Source organism: Embiotoca jacksoni, unplaced genomic scaffold (assembly GCF_022577435.1).
Source record: "Embiotoca jacksoni isolate LCO1_2020_lvr unplaced genomic scaffold, fEmbJac1.0.p SCAF_25, whole genome shotgun sequence".
In the NCBI taxonomy this organism is placed as follows: domain Eukaryota; kingdom Metazoa; phylum Chordata; class Actinopteri; family Embiotocidae; genus Embiotoca; species Embiotoca jacksoni.
This window is the reverse complement of record NW_027185376.1, coordinates 520315-541890: the sequence shown is the minus strand read 5'-3', so window position 1 is coordinate 541890 and position 21576 is coordinate 520315. Positions and strand designations below refer to the sequence as shown.

Here is a 21576-nt window from a genome sequence, read left to right as displayed (position 1 = left end):
AGTAATTATTACTGATCAATGATTTAATGCTAGTTATTACAACTATAATTTTTTTTCAACTTTGAATACCTGATCATGAATTTTAAAAAAGTAAGAGCGGAATTATTATGTCTGATTATGATTTCATCACTATTTACAGTTTGTGCTCTTCAATAACGTGTTCAACACGGTATCTGTCCCCCTTTGGTCCATTCACTGGATTTCTATATTTAAAAAAAAAAAGGTGAAGACAATTAAAACAGTATTTTTGTAGTTTGTGGTTGAAATAAGAAAGAAGTCAACTTCAATGGTAAAATGGTTGTTAGTGTTCCCTTTCATTGTTATTAACAGAAGAGGAAGGAGTGACATTACCTTAAAACGGTTGGGTGTAATTCATGTTGTATAAACGTATGATGTGCTGAAACAAGCAGCGGCAGCAAATTTCCCCAACACAAACTATGACTGTTTGCGGCCTTCCTCTCTCTCGTTCTCTCTTTCTCTCTCTCTCTCTCTGTGTCAGTATTCCCCACAGGTTGAGAATTTAAGTTGTGGTGGCCGGTGGTGCAGCACGTCATCTATGTGCATTAAGAGACTCATGCTGATTAGAGGTGGAGAGAGTTACTGGTTATGTTCTTTAGCTAGAATTTGCAGTTCTTCCCGACAGCGCAGACTTTCAGTAAATGCTGTATTTTACAGATGTTCCCTAAATGCCTTACTTGCAGGCTGAAGACAACTTTTCAGAGCATATTCATGCATGTGTATTTAATTTTACATTGGCAAAATGGTGCAGCGGCTGTAAGTCACCGATCACCGAAATGCTAAAAGATGCTAAATACTCCACAGTGTTCACCAGCTTGTTGCAATCTTTTTCTGAATCAATGAGAAGTTGGCTTCTTGTAATTCGTGAGACCAGGTTGTGATAGGCCTGAATGTGCTTACTCCCATTTTTCACAATAGGCTATACCACAGCCGACTCATAGCAACTTAAATATATAGCGAGAGACGGCAGTTTGTTCACAGGAAAAGAAAAACATTTACTACATTATCTGAGAAATAAAGGAGAGGAAGTGTGTTGCAAATCTATCGTACATATATGACTTTTAATATATATACAAAAATCCCAGTTATCAAACATATAACCTTTACATTTTTAACAGATTGTAAAAATTGACAAGTTAAACATGATTCAACAGAAGCTTTACGTTTTAGCCAACCGTATACAAACACATTTCTGTCCCCACTGCACCAGCTGAGAAGAAGCAGTCTTCTTCCTGAAACCCATTGAAATTACATTTTTGTGCTCATTCCTGATTTGTCCTCTTCAGTAAAGGTTCCCTTCTCCGCAGTCTCATCCTTAGGTTTTCTAAAATGAAAAACAAGACGGCTATTATGTAGAACTCCTTTGATTTTCTTGTAAATGAAATAAGTATTCTGTTGTGAAAGGGTTTTTGCAACTCACATAAGGTCAGCATGGTCCTGCAGTTCAACATTGAGGGTTTCAGGCAACAGCAGGCACAAACCACCAGCAGTGATGGGGACGATGCCATATATCAGCATGGGAATGGTGTGATGGTAGGCGTCCAGGAGCCTGATCAGCGGAGCGAGGATGCCTGCCACTCGAGCACACATTGAGTTCAGACCAACGCCATTCTGCCTGCCAGTATAGACATTGAACTCATGAGCAATCTCACTGCATCTCATAAAACATTGTATTCCTCTGCCAAGATGTCTTAAGAAAAATATTTTATGTCGGGACATTCGTACCTTAGGATGGTGGGATATAATTCTGCAGTATAAACATAAACTGTGGAAAAACTGGCAGTTGCAGCAAATTTCCCGAAGACGGCTAAAACTGTTACCACAGTAGGAAGGTCTGATGGACAAACAAAAACACGTTTCAGAGTCGGACAGACTTAGTTTCATTATTTTGTTTTAGAGAAGATGCCTTTTAGAGACAATTCCAAGACCAATGTCGTGTTCCTACTTACGTACTAACAGTCACTATTTTGAGTGCATAAGTATGCACTTAAAACAGTCAAAACATTTTTTTTTTTTTTTAATCATGGACACTTTTCACCCTGAGCGGACGCCATCTTGCCGACGTAGCGGAAAGGGAGGGACCACAGACGTTAAGAATTTTTTAATTAAGGCGTCTAAGGAAGCAGCAGCTGTTGCTCAACACCATCATTTTTCACTAACTACCACCACACTGCTGTAGGATTGAAGCCATCAGTGTGCTTATTGAGTGTGTATGTCCGGTACATACAGTACAATAACGCTTACATAATAGGACTTTTGTATTTCAATTTTTGCACTTTTGCAGCATGTTTTGTGCACATTTTTTTTTTTTTAGCACATTTGTCATTTGGAACACAGCCAAAGACTTACTGTTAAAATTTATTAAAGGGTTCAATTTCTATAAGAATGACATTTTTCCTGTTCTTCAGATTCATACAATAATTACCTTCAAGTCAGATGTCAACAAATATGCATAACAAATCAGTAATGTACCTCTTGGTACAGCAAGGATCCCAAGACAAGCAACACCTCCAACAAACAGCACCGCTGCTTGACAAATTCTCCTCCCGAAGCGCTGGAGCAGAGGCAAGCTACCCAGACGTGCAGGAAATTCTACTACGCCGAAGATGAACTGCGTGAGGTAAATATCCAGACCAAAATTGCCAACATTCAGGCTCAGTCCATAGTACATCAGACTTGTTCCAAACCTATCCAGTGTGAGAGATATCCTCAGTGCATTCACAAAGATAATGGTGGAGATGTGGCAGCAGTTTGTGGCGGAAATGAATACTCACCAGACGTAGCTCATTATGATGGCACGTTTTCTCAGGTACGATATCCTGAAGATGTCCAGCATACTTCCTCTTTTGGTTGCACCCTCGACATCCAGCTAAATAATTAAGATGTCATATTTAAGTGCGAGTATATTTGTTGTGTTTGATTTTGGCTGAAGCCAAAGTGCTTTCGTTGCCGCTCACCTTATCTAGCAGGTCTACAGGGACGTTTCTCTTGTTCACTTTGGCTGCCCTCCGGATCACTTTCATGGCCTCCTCATTCCTGCCCTGGGTAATGAGCCAGCGAGCTGACTCCGGAAGAATCCTAGTTGGTAAACCACAGCCTGTCATGTACATATCAGTCTAATTTTTCTGTGGCTATAAGATGTTGGAAATAAGCAGTTAATGTGGCAGGAACAGCTGCTGACCAGTAGAAGATTACCAGGACTACAAGAAGAGGGCTGAAGAGCACCAGCTGCAGGATCCTCCAGTTGCGGATCAGATAGGCGAGGCCGGACAACAGCATCAGTCCAAGCGGGAAAAAAGAGTGGCAGATAATGGTGCAGAAAGCAAACTTGGAAGAATCACTCCATTCTCCACCTTCAAAGCAATAAGACAGATGGAAAAAGCGTCATTTTTGGTTTCCTATAACATTCAGCAAGTGTGTAATTACTGTATAAGTACTTATTTCAGTGTAATTTTAAAGACTTAAGACTTAAAGAAAATACAGTCAAATTAACAGTTTGAGGTTTAACAGATTTATGGTTAATGTGTGTGCTGACATTTGCAGCACATTGCATCTTGCAAGACAAAGCATCACCCATCAATGAGTTTCATGTGAATTTTATAAATAACTCTATTTAGGCTTGCACTAAACTCACACACTTTGTTTTGCTTATTCAATAGGTTCCCAGAATGTTAAGTCGTGATGTTTTGTCAAAGCCGCTGGGGTTTCAAGTGGTAAGCACGAGATGTTCTATGATGTTCGATATGTTCTATGCACCATAAACATATGCACAAAGTACCTCATATCTTATGCACTGTGGCGGTCCGGGTCGAAGAGGGTCAAGTGATAAAGTGCAAAGATAGGTAAAGTGGGGGAGGACGTTGTGGGTATTTTGAAAGAACAAACCAGGACTTTCATGCGGGAGACTGTTGTTTGAATTCAAGTCCATGACAAAACAAAAGTCAACATGAATTTTTTTTTAAAGTAAGTATGTGAAATAACTTTTTTATATTCAAACCATGATCATTTCTTGACCCTAAATGTGAGGCACCTTGTGAGTAGACGCAAAAGGCTTTGATTAAACAGCAGTATTTAACACCCTGCGAGTGGGAATGGGTTAAACAACACGGTGTGTCGCGTGTTTTTACTTAACACCTTCCCTAAACAGTCATTTTTTAAACTAGTGCTCTGACATAAGGTTTAAGTGCCTGTGTTTTCTACATATACAACTCTATCGGCACTTTAAACCCAATGTGTGTAGAATTTATAGAGAAATTTGGCACCTTTTTATGTGGACTTTCAATCAGTGTTGTTCATATGTGTGATAACTTGAAGAAATAAAATCCTCAATTACATCTCTGTCTCTCATGTACAGTGGTACTGTACAGTGAGCTGCTGCCTGCAACAACGACAGGCTAATTGAACTGTGAATTTTGTACTTACCTATCACAAACGCGTTAGCAATAATGCCTGATATTGAGATGCCACCTAAGAATTTGAGAACGATATAAACATAGATGTTGGGTGAGAAACCAGCACCCACACCAAACAACAGCAGGAGAAGGAGGGAAAGCAGGACTACAAAGCGTCGACCAAACCTGCAGAGAGAAGAAAGAAGAACCGTTACTTGGTTACTGCAAGCATGACAAATATGGCCTCACTATATCTTAAGTTTGTATCTTATGTTTGAAAGCAGAATCATTTCTGTTTTTCAAATATCTTTATTTATATTTTCCCTTAATATCATCCTTCCAAATACCAAACCTCATATTCCTCGTGACTTTTTAAGTGTCATGTTTCCAAAATTAGACCGTAAGCACCCTTGAGGATAATGACAATTAGATATGTAAATGTGGACACTCTGTGCAGATGAATTCAGGAGTCAATGTGTACAAGAATTGTCTCATTTGTAAGGATTCAAAGAGCTCTGTGTTTTGATCTGCACTCAATGTACTTGTCAGTATTTGCAATTGAATAACTTGTAATGCTCAGATGCATTAGAGAGGTGGTGCATACCTGTCAGCCATCTGCCCCAGCACAAACGCTCCAACAAGAAGACCGGCCATGTAGATAGACTGTGACGCCTCAATCAAACTGCTCCTGTCACAAACCAGATCAAACTGACAGCAAGAAGCAGGGAGAACAAAGGAGAACAGAAAAAACACCAAATGAAGTTCACTTGCAGTACTTGTAGTAGTAATTTTTTTTTATAAATTGAGACATTTTAAGTATGATTTTTAATTTAAAACACATAACTATACAGCGTCTTGTACCACAAACAGGTAAGAAAGCAAATGCCATTACTTAATGTGATCCGAAACAAGGGGGGCTCCGAAAGGACATACAGAGTCCACAACTCATACATAACGGAGAAAAACAGCACCTGTACCCATTTCTTATTGAACGTTCAATGTGTAGGATTTAGGAAGGATCTGTTGGCAGAAATGGGGTATAATATTCATAATTATGTTGTCATTACTGTATAATCACGTGAAACTAAGAATTATGTATCCGGCTATAGCTATCACAGTTGTGGAGGCATAGGAATGGACGTAGTCTCTGGGTGTGAAAAAAAAAATAAAAATGCAGTAATGCCTTAAAGTGCAATACCACCGAGAGTCACAAGGGGCTGGCTCCAAAAATATCTCTAATAGACTCCCATTCAAAAAGTGTCAACTTCTCCCATGAAGTACAAAATCAAAAAATGTTTTCCACAAATCATTATGGTGTCATGTGATAAAGTCACTCCTTTTGATTAGTGTTCTGGTGTTTCTTCTGAAAATAATTAAATGATTTTTTAAATTTTTATATTAGACCTCTGTGAGGTAGGTTTGGGGGCGTGCTTGGTTTGATTGAAATGTTTGGTGTGTAATCAGGTTTCCAGTACAGGTGGGCGGGCATAATGCTCTTGGGTTTTCAATCTGATCCACCCCTCGCTCCTCCCAAGCTCCACCCTCTCATCCAAATATGGTCACAACAGTTTCAAAACTCCGAGAGGGCTACAGTCAAAATGCCAGAATTTAGGCTTCAAAATGGCCCTTCAAACCAATAGGTGATGTCAGGGCGGGTTTGCCACGCGCCCCTTGCCACGCGCCCAGAAAAGACAAACCAAACACTGGATCTAGGGTCTTTCACAAGTTTTGAAGCCACATTAGATTCTTTAACACGTTTTAAAGGGGAGCGTGAGGCGGGGAGTGTTCAGTTGGTTACAATCTGCAACCTCACCACTAGATGGCACTAAATCCTACACTGGCCCTTTAAATGAATTGGTACAACTATAATTTTATTTTAAGGGCACAGAGACTCTAAAAGCAAATAAGTATCTCTTACCTCTGTCACAATGCTGAAGGCCCCTTGTGGTGCTTCAAAATCGGATCCATCTACGCAGCCTGTAGTGGTGTTAATCCCATACTTCTCAATGGTTTCCAAATCCAAATCCACAGGTGTGAACATTTTACAGCTTTCAAACCTTCCATCCTGGTTCACTGGGATGGTGAGATTTCTTTGTCTCTCGTCGGTCAGGTTGGAACCATGCTTCAGGATCCAGTCAGTGTTACAGTGGTGTGGGAAGCTCATGCCTGTAAACACCTGACCAATCACGTCAAAAGCTACAAAAATGCTGGGGATGCATAATGCAGCCACCAAACGTTTCTGAAACAAACCGAACTCCCCAATCTCCTTTAGGATCAGCCCAAAGTTGCTCATATTTGTATCTAAATGTCCTCAAAATGTAGCTTGGGACCGAGAAAGATTTAGTTTTAAGCGAGTTTGACTAACGATCAACCTGGCTGTTGTCCTCCAAGTTAATGTTTAAACTGGCAGTCGCTGTCTCTGTGTTTATGACCTGCCAAATTGCTAACAAACAGACTACCAAAGCATGCAGCAAAATGTGACCCATCAGGATCCCTCAGGTATTGCTCATTTTATCAAAAAACAACAGGCTTTTATTGTATGTTAAGATCAGATAAAAAAACAATCTACACAATCATGTCATAACTGTAGAATAATGACCTAGACTTGTGATTGCAGGACAACAACAAAAAAGAAGTCTTATCAGGATGTTATCAGGGCCTTATCGGGACCTGTCCTTAAAGTGCAAATTTGGTCTCTTCCTCAATCTCCAAGTCAGCAGCTCTCCTCCGATTTGCCACAAACTACAAATCAGGTTGAATATACCCATGACATCGTTATGTTATCTGGCTTTATACTAAACCTAACTTAATGTAATTGTGCCAAGTGACATCACTGGTCATCATTAGATAACTGATACTGAAGCATCAGCGTATAACTAGCATGTTACTGCTGTAGCTGCTGGAGGTGGATTGAGTATATACAGAAACACCAGACAAATGTAAATGCTATTGAGACAATTATTCAAATCTGTTGACCCCTTGCCTTTCACATCTACATTTATTCCAGGAAATAATGACATGCGGGACTGTTTTTTTTTTTTTTTTTAAACTCCACATCGACAGAATCCACCTGAATGTTTGCCTGGGACTTTTATGGTGCTTACCAAACCACATCCAAGTCCGAGCCGTGTTGAAACCACATCGGGCCTTCCCACAGAGCTCAAGGTTAAACGTTTCCTTCAATGGTTAACAGCACCGACCAGACGGTCCACTGAAGAGGTGCATTAAGGGTCAAATGTTTTTCAAGTCAGGATATCTCTGCACCTGCTTCACAAAGTCCCCTTAACTCTATAAAAATCCACTTATAAATTGCCAAAGGAGCCCTGTAATGTTTAGAGCGGAGAAAGTGGACACGAGTTAAACAGGTTGTAAAATGAGAACCGAGTACTACCTGATGAGTCACGTCTGAACATTGTGAGGACAATAGGGCTGAAAGGACTGAGAAACAGTGAAACCGCTATAAAAAAAAAATAAGGCTTACTGAAAACCCAGCGATGCACAGATTCAGGTGCCGTGTTCCTCTTATGTGATTCTCTTTGTAGTCATTTGGTGTCGTTTTATTTTTTAAATCCCTATCAAGAACACCTTATTCCAAAATCAGAGGTGATGTTTACATTACAAAAAAAAAAACCAAAGTTCTAAGAGGAGGCTGATATGCTCATTCTTTATTGATTAAAAATAATCAAGAGAAACATGCTTTGAACTCCAAAACGATCAAAAAAAAAAAAAAAACAGCAAATGAAAGAATGAAAAAAAAACAAAAACTGAAAACAGATGGAAAATTAAAATATATTACGGCTTTGAGTTATTGCCTGGACAAAAATGGTTTTGCCGGTCATCTGTTCAGTTTGCTACAGTTTTGTTAGACTGCGTGTGAGCAGGACAGAAGAGACTGCTGGAGAAAAGGGTGAGAACAAAACCATTAGATCTTCAACTCTGTTAGAAGAAGGGCTCAATCTACGCGACACACACACACACACACACACACACACACACACACGCACACACACACACTTCTCTCAGGGCTCATACACACCGATCCTGTCCTTGTCCGCTGTCAGCTGCAGACTCCACCAGGAAAATGGCACCAAATACTGAAGTTTCACAACTTAAGAGTAACATTGGGCTGCTGACTTTGCGGCTCCCCTTCGAGGAGACCAGAGGGTCGACACACCTGTATAGCTCTATTACAAGTGTCTTCACGGGTAACAGGAACTACATTTCAAAAGACACTGAAAGTCTAAATCAAAACCTTGACATTATGTCAAAGGAGGTCGTTTTTTAATTTAAGGCTAGTGTAAAATTGAACATGTTTCTGGTCAAAATAAAAAATAAAAAAAAAAAAGATTTCCTCAACGTTTGAACTGTAAGCAGAAATGCATTCAGTTTCATTCAATTTGGCATCTGGAGAGTTATGAACAGTCAAACGTTTGCTGGCATTCCAGATGAACACGTTAAATGAAGCTCTCGCCGCCGTCGACAACAAGCGCGAGATGCACATTTATGATCAAACCATGTCCTTAATGCACAGCAACCAGAGTGAGGTTGAAAGGATGCATCATGTGCGCCGATGGCGGCCTTTTAAAAAGAAATCTGAATTCAAAGTACATTTCTGATCATGGGAAATGTTTACAATCACGGCAGAGCAGCTGTATGACTTCAGATGCGGTTCAAAGAACTAACTGTAAACAACCTCCACTTGGTATTTATCAAGCGTTGGAGACAATTTTGCTCTTTTTCAACTCAAAATTTGGGGGGAATTTAGGTTGGACAGACATTAAGAGCTGCATCGATCAGGACAGCTTGTGGCTGCGCGGTCAAATATTATTCAAACTTTTCAAAGGCCAAAAGTTAGAAGCCGAATTTTGTTTTGGATAAGTCACGGTAAGTGAGCATCATACGCGACATAAGAGTAGGCGACGGTATGTCACGCAAAACAAGGGGAATTCAAAGCCAAATCTGCAGTGTCGCCATTTTCCTTCACGCGGCGCTACAACCCACAATCGTTTCACGAGACGGAAAAAAGGCCAAGAGTGAAACACCCAGTATAAAAACAAATCAAAGCCAAAATTCATTATTTACATACTAGAGGTTAAATCAAGTACTTCTTCTTATTTTTCATCCACATAAACAAATATGCACTTAAGTTTTTTTTTTTCTTTAAGAATTGGTGAAACCGATTCCAAACAGACACAAACTTAACAGACAGACACGTCTGCTCATACGACATGAGGTTTCAGCTGCTGCAAAACATTTCACTTTACATGTATTTTTATTCACAAACACATCCAGGTTTTATTTGGAGATCTTTTGATTTCATTGTACATGAATTTTGACTTCTGATGTTCACTATGGTAACCACCAAAAATTAAAAAAAAAAATCTGCTTGTTCAATTGGGTAAAAATGAGGTGAGGATTATCTTGCGATACATTTTCCTAAACTTTTATTATTGGGGGCATAGTTGAGATTTTTTTTAGGAAGATGTCTGATGATATTTTTTTTTTTTTTGTCAACAAATCCCATTACTTAACCCAACAACAACTTCATCACTGTCTCTATATCCAAAGCCCGATGCATAATATAGTAGCTTATCCATCTCTGCTATTGACCTCCATTGTTACTGGCATGCAGCTCACATGCTATACAGCCTTCATTATGATGAATCTCTGTAGTTTAGCTACACGGTCCTGCTGCTGCAAAAAACTCAAAACGTGTATTAATCCACAGCTGAAAATAGTCCCCAACAAATGGACTGTTTTTTTTTGTGTTTTTTTTTAAATGGCACATTGCATTTGCTACACATTTTTTAAAGGTCCTTTTAATGGCTTGAAGCTGAGAGTCACAGTCAAGAAGTTGAGTCTGTTGTTAAGTTGTTGATGATTGGAAAAATACAGGATATAACAAGCCTTAATACTGTAAAGTTTGTTATCGAGTCCACATCCTTTAGAAAATTTGGCGTTAGATCAGCACTTGTCGCAAAAATGTTTAAGTATCTCTAAAAAAAAAATTTCGTCGTTGCCGCGCTGAGCTGCAGCTCATCTCCAATTAAAATAAAGTAAAATGTTTGACATCAGCACCTGAAACCACATTCGTGCAGACAACATAATGTTCCATATGGTAACTGGGGATGCCCCCAAAACGTGCATTCAGTAGTTCTGATGAATATAAGGCATTGTTACACTTATCAGGATTCAAGGGCGTTAGTTCAGATTGTGCAAATGCATCACATATTAGAGAGAAAACTAACAGAATGAGGGAAACCACAAGGGAAATGAAAACAGTTTGTTGTGGATACATGTACACTGTAAACTTTTTTTTTTTTTTTTTGAGTGATTCTCATACTGTACGTTCTGATACTTCAGCTGACCGCCTGACTCAACGAGGCGGCATTGTATAATCCTATGGGTGACAGAATGGTACTGGTTTCTTTGGCAGTAGTGGTTTCTTTACAGCCATGGAAAGAAAAAAAAAAAAAATGCATTAAACTATTTTTTTTTTTTTTTTTTAATTTTCACATTTTTTAGGCAAGTCACGGTCCCAGGTAGAACAACAGTTTAACTAATGCTGAGCTGAGCAAAGCCCATCAACTTGACATCATCTGGTATTTCAGATCCCTCGATTCCAGAAGCCTATGAAGAAAAATGGCATGCATTAAAAATGACGAGCAAAAACACATTTAAACAGTAAAACAATACAATAGTTTCACGTTAGAGTCAAATGTGGTTTTTTTTTCTTCCTGTTTTCAGTATAGTCCGTTAAATTAAATCCATGTTTTCGGTAGTGTCACAATATTTTATCAACAAAAAAAAGTCCGTTCAGCAGTAGCTTTTTTTTGGTATTTTTGTTCCATTAAAAACAACGTTTAAAGTTGAACAACAGTCCAGTTTTTAAATACAGAAAGAGCAGCCGACAGAATTACACGCAGGATTTAATCCCTTGCTGGATGAAAGAAGTTATACTCACCAGTTTGAAAGTGACATTTTTATTGGCTTGAGGCTCATCAACTATTTTCTGCAAATTTGCAGCAACTGAAAAAAAAAAAAAAAAAAAAAAAAAAGATGTTTAAGGTCAATCAAAACAAACAAAAACAACAACAAAAATCTCAACATCAGCTGTCTATGTTCAAAAAGTGAGAGAAGATTGACACTGGGCCTTAATTATGTGAAGCTTGTTGTACTTGTGTTTTACTTTAACATGGATTTACTAAACACTTTGGGCACAAATTTAGAGCTCAGCCTTTTCCATAGGCTTTAAGACCCACTCAGGAGGACCCACCGTGGGGCCAGTTGAGAGTCACACTATTGCATCGTAGGTAATATTACACTGTTGGATGTTACAAGTGAGGATTTTCCCCTGAACAGCACACACCAGTAAGATCATCAAATATAAAATATAAACATCATACGGCGATGATGTTTTCATTAAAATATTAATATTAGAGTAAATTGGGTTATTTATGTTTTTTGGTAATTTAGTCAACATTAAATTCTCAAATGTATTAACATGACGAAAATATGAATCTTAGTTTGATAAATGTGCCAGGTTTCTGTAAATCACTCATTCAGTGAGCACTGCGTTGTAATATGGGTTTAAAGATCATGTTTAACATTCAGGTTAACAATGTGTTAACAGGCAGAAGAACATGTCAATTGTTTAAAAAAAAACTTTAAATTTTTTTTTTTTTTTTTTTTTAAATCACTGACCTATTACTAAGTCCCTCCCATCCACCAGTCCTGCTGACACCAGCTCCTGGGACACTCCATCTGCTGTGTCTGAAAAGTCAGAGCAGAAGACACAAACTGTGACAGGTGAACCAAAACAGCGGATCTTTCAAAGACTTAATATTAAATAGGGCACAGCCGTGGCTTGTTAATGTCCAAAACACTCCGGTTCCGGGAGATAAAATGCAACTCTTCCAGCACCATGTTGTTCTCAGTGCTGAGGCCTCGGTGTACTTTTCATTTTGGCTGCAGTGATAAGTACCAAAAGAAGTTGAACAAAAAGTATAAACAGACTTTTTCTCATACCAATTATCTAAAATGTGACATCCTCAGCCAACAAGCCTTCACCTCAGGATATTTTCTTTAACAACATGGTGACACCAGAACAGAGGCTTGGTTCTGATTAGTAAAAAAAAATAAACTCCGCTTACCTCTTCCAGGCATAAATTCAAAGCGAATGTCATTTAGCTCCTTCTTTGAATTTCTGAAAGGACAAAGGCAGAGAAGGAGAGAAGTGGGGGCAAAGCTTAACATTTATTGTTCATTAAACTACATTCAAATAATTAAAAAAAAAAAGTTATCAGGTACAAAGAGAAAGGTGAAACTTTTCAAATTGTCAGGTGGTGACAGAGAAACATACCTTAACCTTAATACCAAACTAATGGGAGCCTTAACATCCCCTGAGGCAGCTGAAGTCTGTTGAAACAAATACAAACAATTCATTTGAGGAAAAATAAGGAATTTAAAATAACTTCCATACCCACAAAATCTTAAAAAAAAAAAAAAACCTCCCAAAAGGAAGTAATATGAGCAAAACGGGTGTTTGAGAGACGGATGATGGAAAACGTGAGCCCAGGGAGACTGGCCTGAGAGAGGAGAGCAGCAGCGGGTAAGCCTGGTGTGGGAGATGTAGCCTGGGCAGGGGATTGAGTGTTGACTGGTGTGGGCTGTAGTGGAACTTGGCCTACAGCCCGAGATAGTTCAGCATGACCTGCGGCTGGCGGCTGGAGTTGACTACTTAAAGGATCAGGAGTCTGGAAAACCTGCGGGAGAAATCCATTGGTTGGTGCAACTCTTTGGCCCAGGCTTAAATGTTTTAACAACGGGTGGACAGATGGCCATGGCACACTGTAAAGACATGAAAGATGAATCCCATTGACTCGGGAGATCTCTCTCTCGACTTTTCCTCTAGGACCACTGTGAGGTTCATATGTTTTGCGATCGACGTCTCAACATCTACAGGATGGCTCGTTGTGACGTTCGCATCATCTTGTGTTTGTTACTAATTGGCAGATTTGTAGCATGCTAACACGCTAAACCAAGACGATTATCATAACTAACATCAGACGAAGGCATTTTAAAACCGAGGTAGCTACATTAATCAATCTATTTTACACTGCTGCACTGCAGATATTAATAATATCCAGTTTCAAAATAGATGTGCTCACTTCTGAAGTCCCTTCCACGTTGACATGTAGTAGCGGCGTTAGAATCACTTCAAGAGGACAGACTGGTTGTGTCGCATGTATTGCATTATATATGTTTCACCGTGCAGTAATCCACCACAAATAAAACAACAAAAAAAATCAGACTAGTACAAATATTTTACTTGTATTTTTCCATTTCTTAGAATCAAAAGAAACATTTCTCCCCATGTTCAGAAATGATGTCACTGCTGCTGTGGAAGAGAAGCTTCTGAACTCACTTCTGAATTCTGTGATCCCTCCTTCACTCTGGGTGACTGTTAAAAACAGACAAAAGAAGATGGCGGTCAGAGACGGACTTCAACGTGGTGACTTCAGCAAAGCAAAAAAAAAAAACAGCAGGCGTGGATGCAAAGAACACACAGAAAGCAGAAGAGAACAGACAGCTCACTCGTTTACTTTCCTCATTTATCTGTTATTTATCCTTCTTTCCTTTAAGATTTAACTGAGATATCGAATGCTAATAAAACTTCAAATACAATCACTGACTGCTGCTGATATGGGTGATGGTGATATTAGCAGTATTTAGAAAGCTGATTTATCTACACAGCATATTTGATCTATCCCTTTACTATGTCTGGGTGCATTACAGCTACTCCCAGCAACACTGCAAATCAATAAGCAGACTTGATTTACGGTAATATTGGATTTATAGAATTTTTCCATCAATGAGGTGAAGTGCTGTGATTTGTCGGATATTTAATTCTTTGGATTAACAAAAAACAACAACAAAAAAACAGCATTCTTGGGTGATATTTTATCCAGAGATGAGTTTCTCAAGTTCAATTTCCTGGGAAATATGAAGTACAATACCACACATATTTCATGAAATAAAACTTAAATATAACGGAGCTGTAAACGAGTGACAACACATTTTCTACAACTGCGGTTTTATTTTTTAGTTTGAAAAGCAGTGAAGCGATAAAAGTGAATACAAAACGTCACACTAATAAAAGTCAGACTGCTTAACTGCAACAAAAAACAAAAATCAAGTTTAATCCAACTCCAAAAAGGCAAACGGAAACCTTGCAGGCCAAATGAAGACAAACTGACTTGACTGAGAGGACGTTATGTGGCGTCTGAGCTGATGTACTGAAATCACATCAGCTCAGGAATCTGCAGTCTCACTCAGCGAAAGCGATTCAGTCTGTATTAGTCTTTACAGCACAGACACACATTACACAGGTACTCAGCCAGGCTCCAATGTTTAACAGTAGGTTTCATTTCAGGGCGGTAGAGTTATCTTCTCATACTGGTATAAAACAATATGCATTGCTTCAATTATTGAGCATAAATTCATGGGAGTTTGGACATATAACATGTAGAGCCGCTGTAACAATTTAAAGTCCAGTTTGCCAACAAGTAGCCAATAACAAAGCAGCGTGAAAGGAGCAGACACACTAAAATTTTAATTCCTTGATGGTCATTAGTGCCCTGTTTAAAGATCACTTACAAGGCTGATAAGCAACTTGCCTTGTTTTCATTAAAGTGTGATTTGGTCAGTATAAATAAAAAAAAAAGTGATTTAGAAGGAGAAATGGAATACAGATGGCCTCCAGGAAAGGAAACTCTCACTCCTTTGATTTCATAACGCAGTTAATGCTACTCTAAACACAAATTGATTTAATTGAATTGATTTAAAAAAAAAAGAAAAAAAAAAAAAGCACAATCTACTTAACAATGCAGTTAAAAAAATCATACATCTGGTTGCTTCCCATGTGACACAACATATATTGCTCCTCATGAAGACGCCTACGGTACTGATTAATGGATTCTGACTCGGCTGATTTGTGGGTCAAATTCCACTCGCATGTGATCTACAGCATGCGCAGATTTCCTCTTCAAAGCAAAGCAGTAAGTCTTTCCCTCCAACGAGCTCATAGCATAACTCACCCTGGTGATTACCAGTCATCTTAGGTTGGCGTAAAGTTACGTAAAGCTACAACAAAGTCAATACTATCTGAAAGACAAGTGCTCATCTGTGTGCAGATTTACTTTGGTAAAAAGCAAATGTATCTCGTTCTACAAAGTGAATAACTGGAAGGATAAACTTGAATATCCGCGTAATCGTCGCCGCGGGCTTTTTTCCGACGCGCGCGCGTGTGCAACGGCCCTCGGCGCCAACGACAGGTTATCCGCCTTTCCCGCCCTTCCTAGGTAACGCGTGCGTCGCGGCTAACGCGTGAGAGTCCTTCCTTGTTAAGGGAATGCCATCTGTATTGTGGTGGCAGGTGAACAACCCTGGATGCAGGCAGCTCGAGTGGGTAGGAGAAGCGCACTTGTCGCCTGGGGGCGCTAACAGGCTTCACCTGCTGCTCCTTGGCCGTCAGACAGAACATACACACATAAGGGAGACTCAGTGGAGAGACAATGGAAACACATGCTACTGCACAGACACGAGAGTGACAATTTAAACAGAGCACAGTGATTAACAGACATGACATGTGGAGTGCAACTACAGTGTTAATGTGTGTATGTGAGGAAGAAAAAACAACAAAAAAAAAAAACGAGCGGGATCGTCTCACCCTTAAGGCCGCGACCGCTGCTTTGCCTTCTTCGCTTTCCTCGTCCAGCTCATCATCACTCCATTCCCACTCGCCGTCCTCCGTTTTATGCAGCCGGCCGCTGGAACCTGGCACTCGACGTACCTGGCGCACAGACGAGCACACAACTGATGCTCGTCTCCGCGGCAATAACACACAACTCTGTAGATTTAAACCTTTGCCGTCTTACCCTTTTCGACCTCTCTGTTATTGTGGGCGCCCTCTGAAGTAACCTCTCGTGTAAATACTCGTGGGTCTGTCATGAAGGAAAGAAACAAAATGGCTGTCATTCCACAGTCCTCTACATCCGTTTACTGTGTTACCTGATTATGTCTGACATTATTCAGAAGTCTAACCTATGATGAGCTTTACCAGGACTCCTCGCCACTCTGGCTTCAGGTCAAATTTAGGATTGATTTCAAAATCCTTCTAATTACTTTTAAAGTATTATGTAACTTGGCTCAGAGAGTTGTTGAGCCCATATAATGTCGGTCCACGAGAGTCATCAAAATAAGGGACTATGGTAGTGCTCCGCTCAAAGTGCAAGACTTGAACAGACCAGAATTTTGCTGTCATGGCTAAAAACAGTTTCCCTTTAAGGGGGAGGTTAGTGAATGATTTAAAATCTCTTCTCAGATCACCTATGCACATACACACCTTACTGATAACGTTATTTGTTTATTATTGTCTTTTAAAAAATTCTCTCTTGCAACAGATTGCAACAAACGGGTAGAATTCAACAAGAAAAGATCAAATAAATTATGATATGCGCGTTGATAAACATTAAAATCTCTACTGCAGGCTGACATGGGCCCAGAGTTTTCAAATTAATTCATACCGTAGGTTCATCTGCTCTAAAATAATGACAAAGCCTGCCCTCTTTTGTACGTACAGAGTATTGCAGCTGGCCTACCAGGTTGTATTTAGGCTTTGTGACTTGCTGAGCCAGCACTCTAGTTGTTCCAGTTGCTGGGGGACTGGGCAGCCGGAGGCTGGTGTTAGACTGCTTATCCCTGCCTTTGTTATAAACAGCTCTGCACGGCCAATAATGAGAGGAATGCTGCACTGACGTCAGCCTGGTTCAGAAACAAGCTGAGAAGTACCCTGAATCACACAAACATCTCAGGAAGAGACTTCATGGGTTTATTTTAATCTTTCTCTAAAGTAATAACTTTCAGAAAATTCAAATCATCAAGAGCTAAAAAACACACCTTCAGGAGTCATAAAGAGCAGCTTGATTATAACTAGGGGCCGAACTGAGGCCACTGAGACATAATCAGTCCTGCGGGCACAGACCTTTACTCATCAACGAGCTGGGCTGCTGCCTGAAGCAGGAATGATGCTGACTCACTGACTCGGTCTTAAGTCCAGAGGGAGCTCAGGCACCTACCTTTGCTTTCTGAAAGAATTTATGCTTCAACAGCTCTGAGGATGTCGGCCTGAAATACAGCAGAATGACACTGAATTAGTCCTGTTAATTTGTCTGTTAAAGCCTTTGTACTCCCAATGATAGAGGACCTGCCGGATGTTGTACAGCATGCGTTTGACAGAACTAGCGAAGTGTGGTGGAACAAAACGAGTCGCAAGACAATGAAAGTCATTATATGCTGCGTTGCTGGACATAGGCAAAGTAAATCAGCCCCCACTTACTGTAAAGTGAATGTCCACAACTCTGTACCGCATGCTTTTCGTAATGAACACATCATTTGCATAATGCAAATGAGGCAAAACACAAGATTTGCTTAAATACATGTACTTTCTGTAAAGGCAACACATTAAAGCACCTTTTCTCTGGGTCCTTCTGTAGACACAAGGAGATCATCTTCCTGAAGGATTTGCCGTATTTCTTTACCGTCTCCTTGTCCGTGATGCCGGTCTCCAGAGCTGGTGGGTCATTCTGCAGCGTCAGCATCAAGACCTGAAGACACCAGAAACAGTTTGTATTAAAATGTCTCTCGCTGTGTTCAGTCTTTGTCACTAATCAATGAATAACCATAATCACTAGTCTAACTTTTTAGGTAAGTTAAATGGTCCAACAGTGTTCTTGCCTTCATTGGTGGGTATTTGTGATAAGGTGCAGCTCCCGTGGCGAGCTCAATGGCCGTGATCCCAAAACTCCAGATATCTGCTTTGAAATCATAACCCCTCACCTGTGGAGGAAAATAAATAGATTTAGCTAAATCCTTTATTTCACATTGAGATGAAAGAGATAAATCCACATGTCTAAACCACAAAGAGTGAAAGAAATGTGGCTTAATGTTTCAGTAAATAAAATACAAAAAGTGAGCCAGAGTTTTCACAGCCTACTCCCAGAACAGAAGCTATCACTGCTATTCAATCATTTCAAATTAGACATAATCTGCAAGTTTAAGTCCCACCCTGTTACTGAACGGTGGTGGAGTATTATCTCTAAAAATGATATTACAGATAATAAGTAAAAGCTGTGGAACGCAGGTTTCTAAAATAGAGTCAGTATTCAGGAGGTGTAATGCACACTACAAAGAAATGAAGAGAAGAACGGCTGCTCTGCGACTGTCCGTTTGTGCCTTCTAATAAAAAAAAGTCTTCTTTTTATTTTTGTTGTCGTTAGTTTAGTTTTATGATGCCTTGGCTTCATGCTTTCCACGACTGACCTGCTCCATGACCTCTGGGGCCATCCAGCATGGCGTTCCCACAAACGTCTTGCGCACTTTATTTCGAGTGATGTCACCACCTGTGGCTAGAAAGGCACTGACGCCAAAGTCTGAAGGAAGAAGGGGAAAAAGGGAGACAAAAAGGAGCCGAAGCAGTAGGTCAATACCGGTAGTGTCAAGAGAGTTAATTTTCCCTCCACAGACCTGTTGTGCATGAATAAATCGAGAGTGGAACAGAGTCACCTGTCTGAATGAGAAAAACATCCACTTCTTCACACCTAATCTGGGTCACTGAGGACAGCTGATGAAAAGTGGCGTTTGTGTTGCCTTGTGGCTAAATACCTGCAATTTGCACTGAGCCGTCGTCCCCGAGGAGAATGTTTCCAGCCTTAAGATCTCTGTGAAAGACAAGACAGCGATATTGTGTGTATATTAAACAAACGCCACTCGCACACAGCTGTCGAAGCAAAAAATGACTGCAGCTCAAACAGATTAACCGGTGAACACAAACAGTGAAGACATTTAGGGTCAAATTCATTGTCAGGTTTCTTTTTCTTTTTTTTTTTTGAAATAGAACTTTAGTTCCACCCCCAGTTTGATTATGTTACAGACTCAATGCAAGCTTTGTCTATGATTGCTTATTCTTCTGTCCATATCACCATCATACATCTTGGTCTAACAGTCGAGCAGCTCTCATATTTCTGTGCATTTTTTTTTTTAGACTGTATAACGGACACACACGCAGTCTGCAGTTAATTTGTTCATCCCCGCTCAGCCTCCCCTGGTGGTGATAAGCGGATTCAGCAGGGACAGCTGTCTGACTGTCTGTCTGGTGAGATAGCAGTATTCGTCCTGTGTGGCAGACGGGCCGAGTTGCCATAGCAACAGACTCTCCGAGATGAAGATGAAGGGTCAGGCTAAAGGCGAGGATAGCAGTTGTATCCCGGTGCGTGCTAGCTGTTGATGTACATGTTAATAGAGAATAACAGAATAAAGACTTCAACAGGATGCACAACACTGTCAGCCGCTGCACCACTTTGAACAGCATCCAACAGATTTGTTTGCACAAATTACCCCAACTGCTCTTAAAGCTGTGCTGACAGGCAGATTAATGATTCAAAAGAGATGCAATCTGAACTAAAGAGCAGTTCACGTTGCTACCAGACAGGGGCACTGGAGTAAAAACTTTGCAGCTGACAGATACATATTGTTGGATCATTCCAGCAAACAAATTGCTATGAATGAATTTAAAAATAGAACAGAGTTTGGAATACTGGTCTGGAGAGGGGACATGGCACAGCTTCCAAGAGACTCACTGTACTACTTTATTGGGCATATAATTCAATCCATATACACTTTCAAACACATGCCAAATACCAGAAAATGTGTGTGTGTGTGTGTGTGTGTGTGTGGGGGGGGGGGGGGGGGGGGGGGGGGGAGGGGGGGGTACCAGCTGCGGTTGGAAAGATTCTTGTGTTGCTCGGATAAGAATACTGCTGAAGCATTCCTACAACTTGAAATGAATATGCAAGATAGCTCCCTGAAAACCTGACACTTTGAATCTTGGAGTCGCCCTGAGGTCCCGAGTTTGCAACAAACAGGCAAAGGAGGTGGCTACAAGCGGGAAGCGCAATCTTCCCGAGAAGGCTACTCGAGACACACAATCTGCTGAAGAGTTTGCAGGCCGCAGTTCTGACCCGTGTTCCAACTGCTGGATCGATGCTTCAGTGTAGACGCCACTTTCCCTAAGAGCTCTGCAGTGAAATGCCACACAGCCAACAGATCTTGTCGCGATTAGGGGCAGGGAGTGGCAAGCGGCGAGTCCCAGATGGAGCAAGGCAGCATATGTGCCACATTAGGACCCTAAACTGGAGAGCAAAAGATGGGGATTCCCAGGCGAGGGGCAAAAATGACTGTCGGGGTAACGCGGCTCTCCAGAAGCAGACTGGGACACCACACAGGACGGGATCAGCGCCCTCTCTAAACAGTCCTTTCTGTGATCAGCTCAGACAGACAGAGCTTTCTGTGTACTAGGTGCGGCAAAAACTTTGGTGTGCATTTATGCCCAGATGAGTTCAATTACGTAACTATAACACTGGGGATGACGCAGAGGAAAGGAGAGTGGGATGAAAAACGAACGCGACGGCTGTTCCAGGTGGGTTTTTTTTTTTTGTTTTGTTTGGAAAAACCACAGTCATAGATGTCTGCTGTCGTACAGATGTCTGCGCTCGGCGGCGCTCCAACTTGTCCCGCTGTCACTTCGCTGCCCTGACATAACAGCCAGGTGATATCGGCTCGCGGTATCTTCCACGGTCTCTTGCGCTCGTTACTTTTTCTTAAAGAGCATGCTCATCCTCTACCTTTTGGTGTCAGCACATACAGCAGGGATTATTTACGCCTGGTAATCTGAGAGGTGGCTTTTTAAGGATTGGAGGGGAGGTGCTGAATGGACCACTTGAGGCTGAACGGCGAGTTTGCAGGTATCCTAAAATACTTTGCCTCATTTGCACAACCACTGTCCCTCTCTCAGAGGGGCCCAGTCATGTCTTCTGCGGCTTGTGTTTCAGGGTCTAGCCTGGGCTAATGATGTTCAGTATTTGTGTTATGGGTTCAGTACGGGTCAGTTAAACACCAAGTTCTGCCAACTTGTCCTCTTATAACATTTAGCCGAGAAAAAGGATTAGCTTTAGGACACATTCTGGAAACAAGCCATAAAGTTGACCAGTCCTCAATGAAGAGAAAGGTAACCACCAATGCAGAATTAACAGTGAGCTATCTGAATGAT

At 40.7% G+C, this 21576-nt stretch overlaps 2 protein-coding genes across 3 annotated transcripts in view; both read right to left on the bottom strand.

Annotated features, from left to right (window-relative positions):
* Positions 1-1104: 1104 nt before the first annotated feature.
* LOC138204300 (solute carrier family 22 member 13-like) lies at positions 1105-7217 on the bottom strand. The gene is made up of 10 exons (XM_069159442.1): positions 6328-7217; positions 5014-5117; positions 4441-4595; positions 3200-3371; positions 2976-3096; positions 2793-2887; positions 2491-2705; positions 1744-1852; positions 1439-1633; positions 1105-1342 (listed from the first exon to the last, which is right to left on the bottom strand). Exons 1-10 carry the CDS (start codon positions 6700-6702, stop codon positions 1267-1269), a joined length of 1617 nt encoding a protein of 538 aa, XP_069015543.1. The 5' UTR covers positions 6703-7217; the 3' UTR covers positions 1105-1266.
* Positions 7218-8053: 836 nt separating this feature from the next.
* oxsr1b (oxidative stress responsive kinase 1b) overlaps positions 8054-21576 on the bottom strand; it is a 37740-nt gene continuing 24217 nt past the window's right edge. Inside the window, exons 5-19 of one of the 2 annotated variants that reach the window (XM_069159440.1) lie at positions 19134-19189; positions 18792-18901; positions 18207-18308; positions 17943-18076; positions 17549-17597; positions 16349-16414; positions 16141-16263; positions 15856-15933; positions 13837-13872; positions 12998-13174; positions 12772-12827; positions 12563-12615; positions 12114-12182; positions 11374-11438; positions 8054-11039 (exon numbers count right to left, since the gene is read on the bottom strand). In XM_069159440.1, the coding sequence (XP_069015541.1) occupies positions 10965-11039; positions 11374-11438; positions 12114-12182; positions 12563-12615; positions 12772-12827; positions 12998-13174; positions 13837-13872; positions 15856-15933; positions 16141-16263; positions 16349-16414; positions 17549-17597; positions 17943-18076; positions 18207-18308; positions 18792-18901; positions 19134-19189 (1249 nt within the window). In that variant the 3' untranslated portion in view covers positions 8054-10964. The remainder of the gene's footprint in view (positions 11040-11373; positions 11439-12113; positions 12183-12562; positions 12616-12771; positions 12828-12997; positions 13175-13836; positions 13873-15855; positions 15934-16140; positions 16264-16348; positions 16415-17548; positions 17598-17942; positions 18077-18206; positions 18309-18791; positions 18902-19133; positions 19190-21576) is intronic. The other variant, XM_069159441.1, reaches the window with a different exon arrangement.

Coding starts and splice junctions, on each gene's coding strand:
- LOC138204300 (XM_069159442.1), bottom strand. CDS start 6,702: ATGAGCAACTTTGGGCTGATCCTAAAGGAGATTGGGGAGTTCGGTTTG. Junction 2,706..2,792: donor ATCATAATGAGCTACGTCTG/GTGAGTATTCAT, acceptor CACACTGGATAG/GTTTGGAACAAGTCTGATGT. Junction 1,343..1,438: donor CAGGACCATGCTGACCTTAT/GTGAGTTGCAAA, acceptor TTTTCATTTTAG/AAAACCTAAGGATGAGACTG.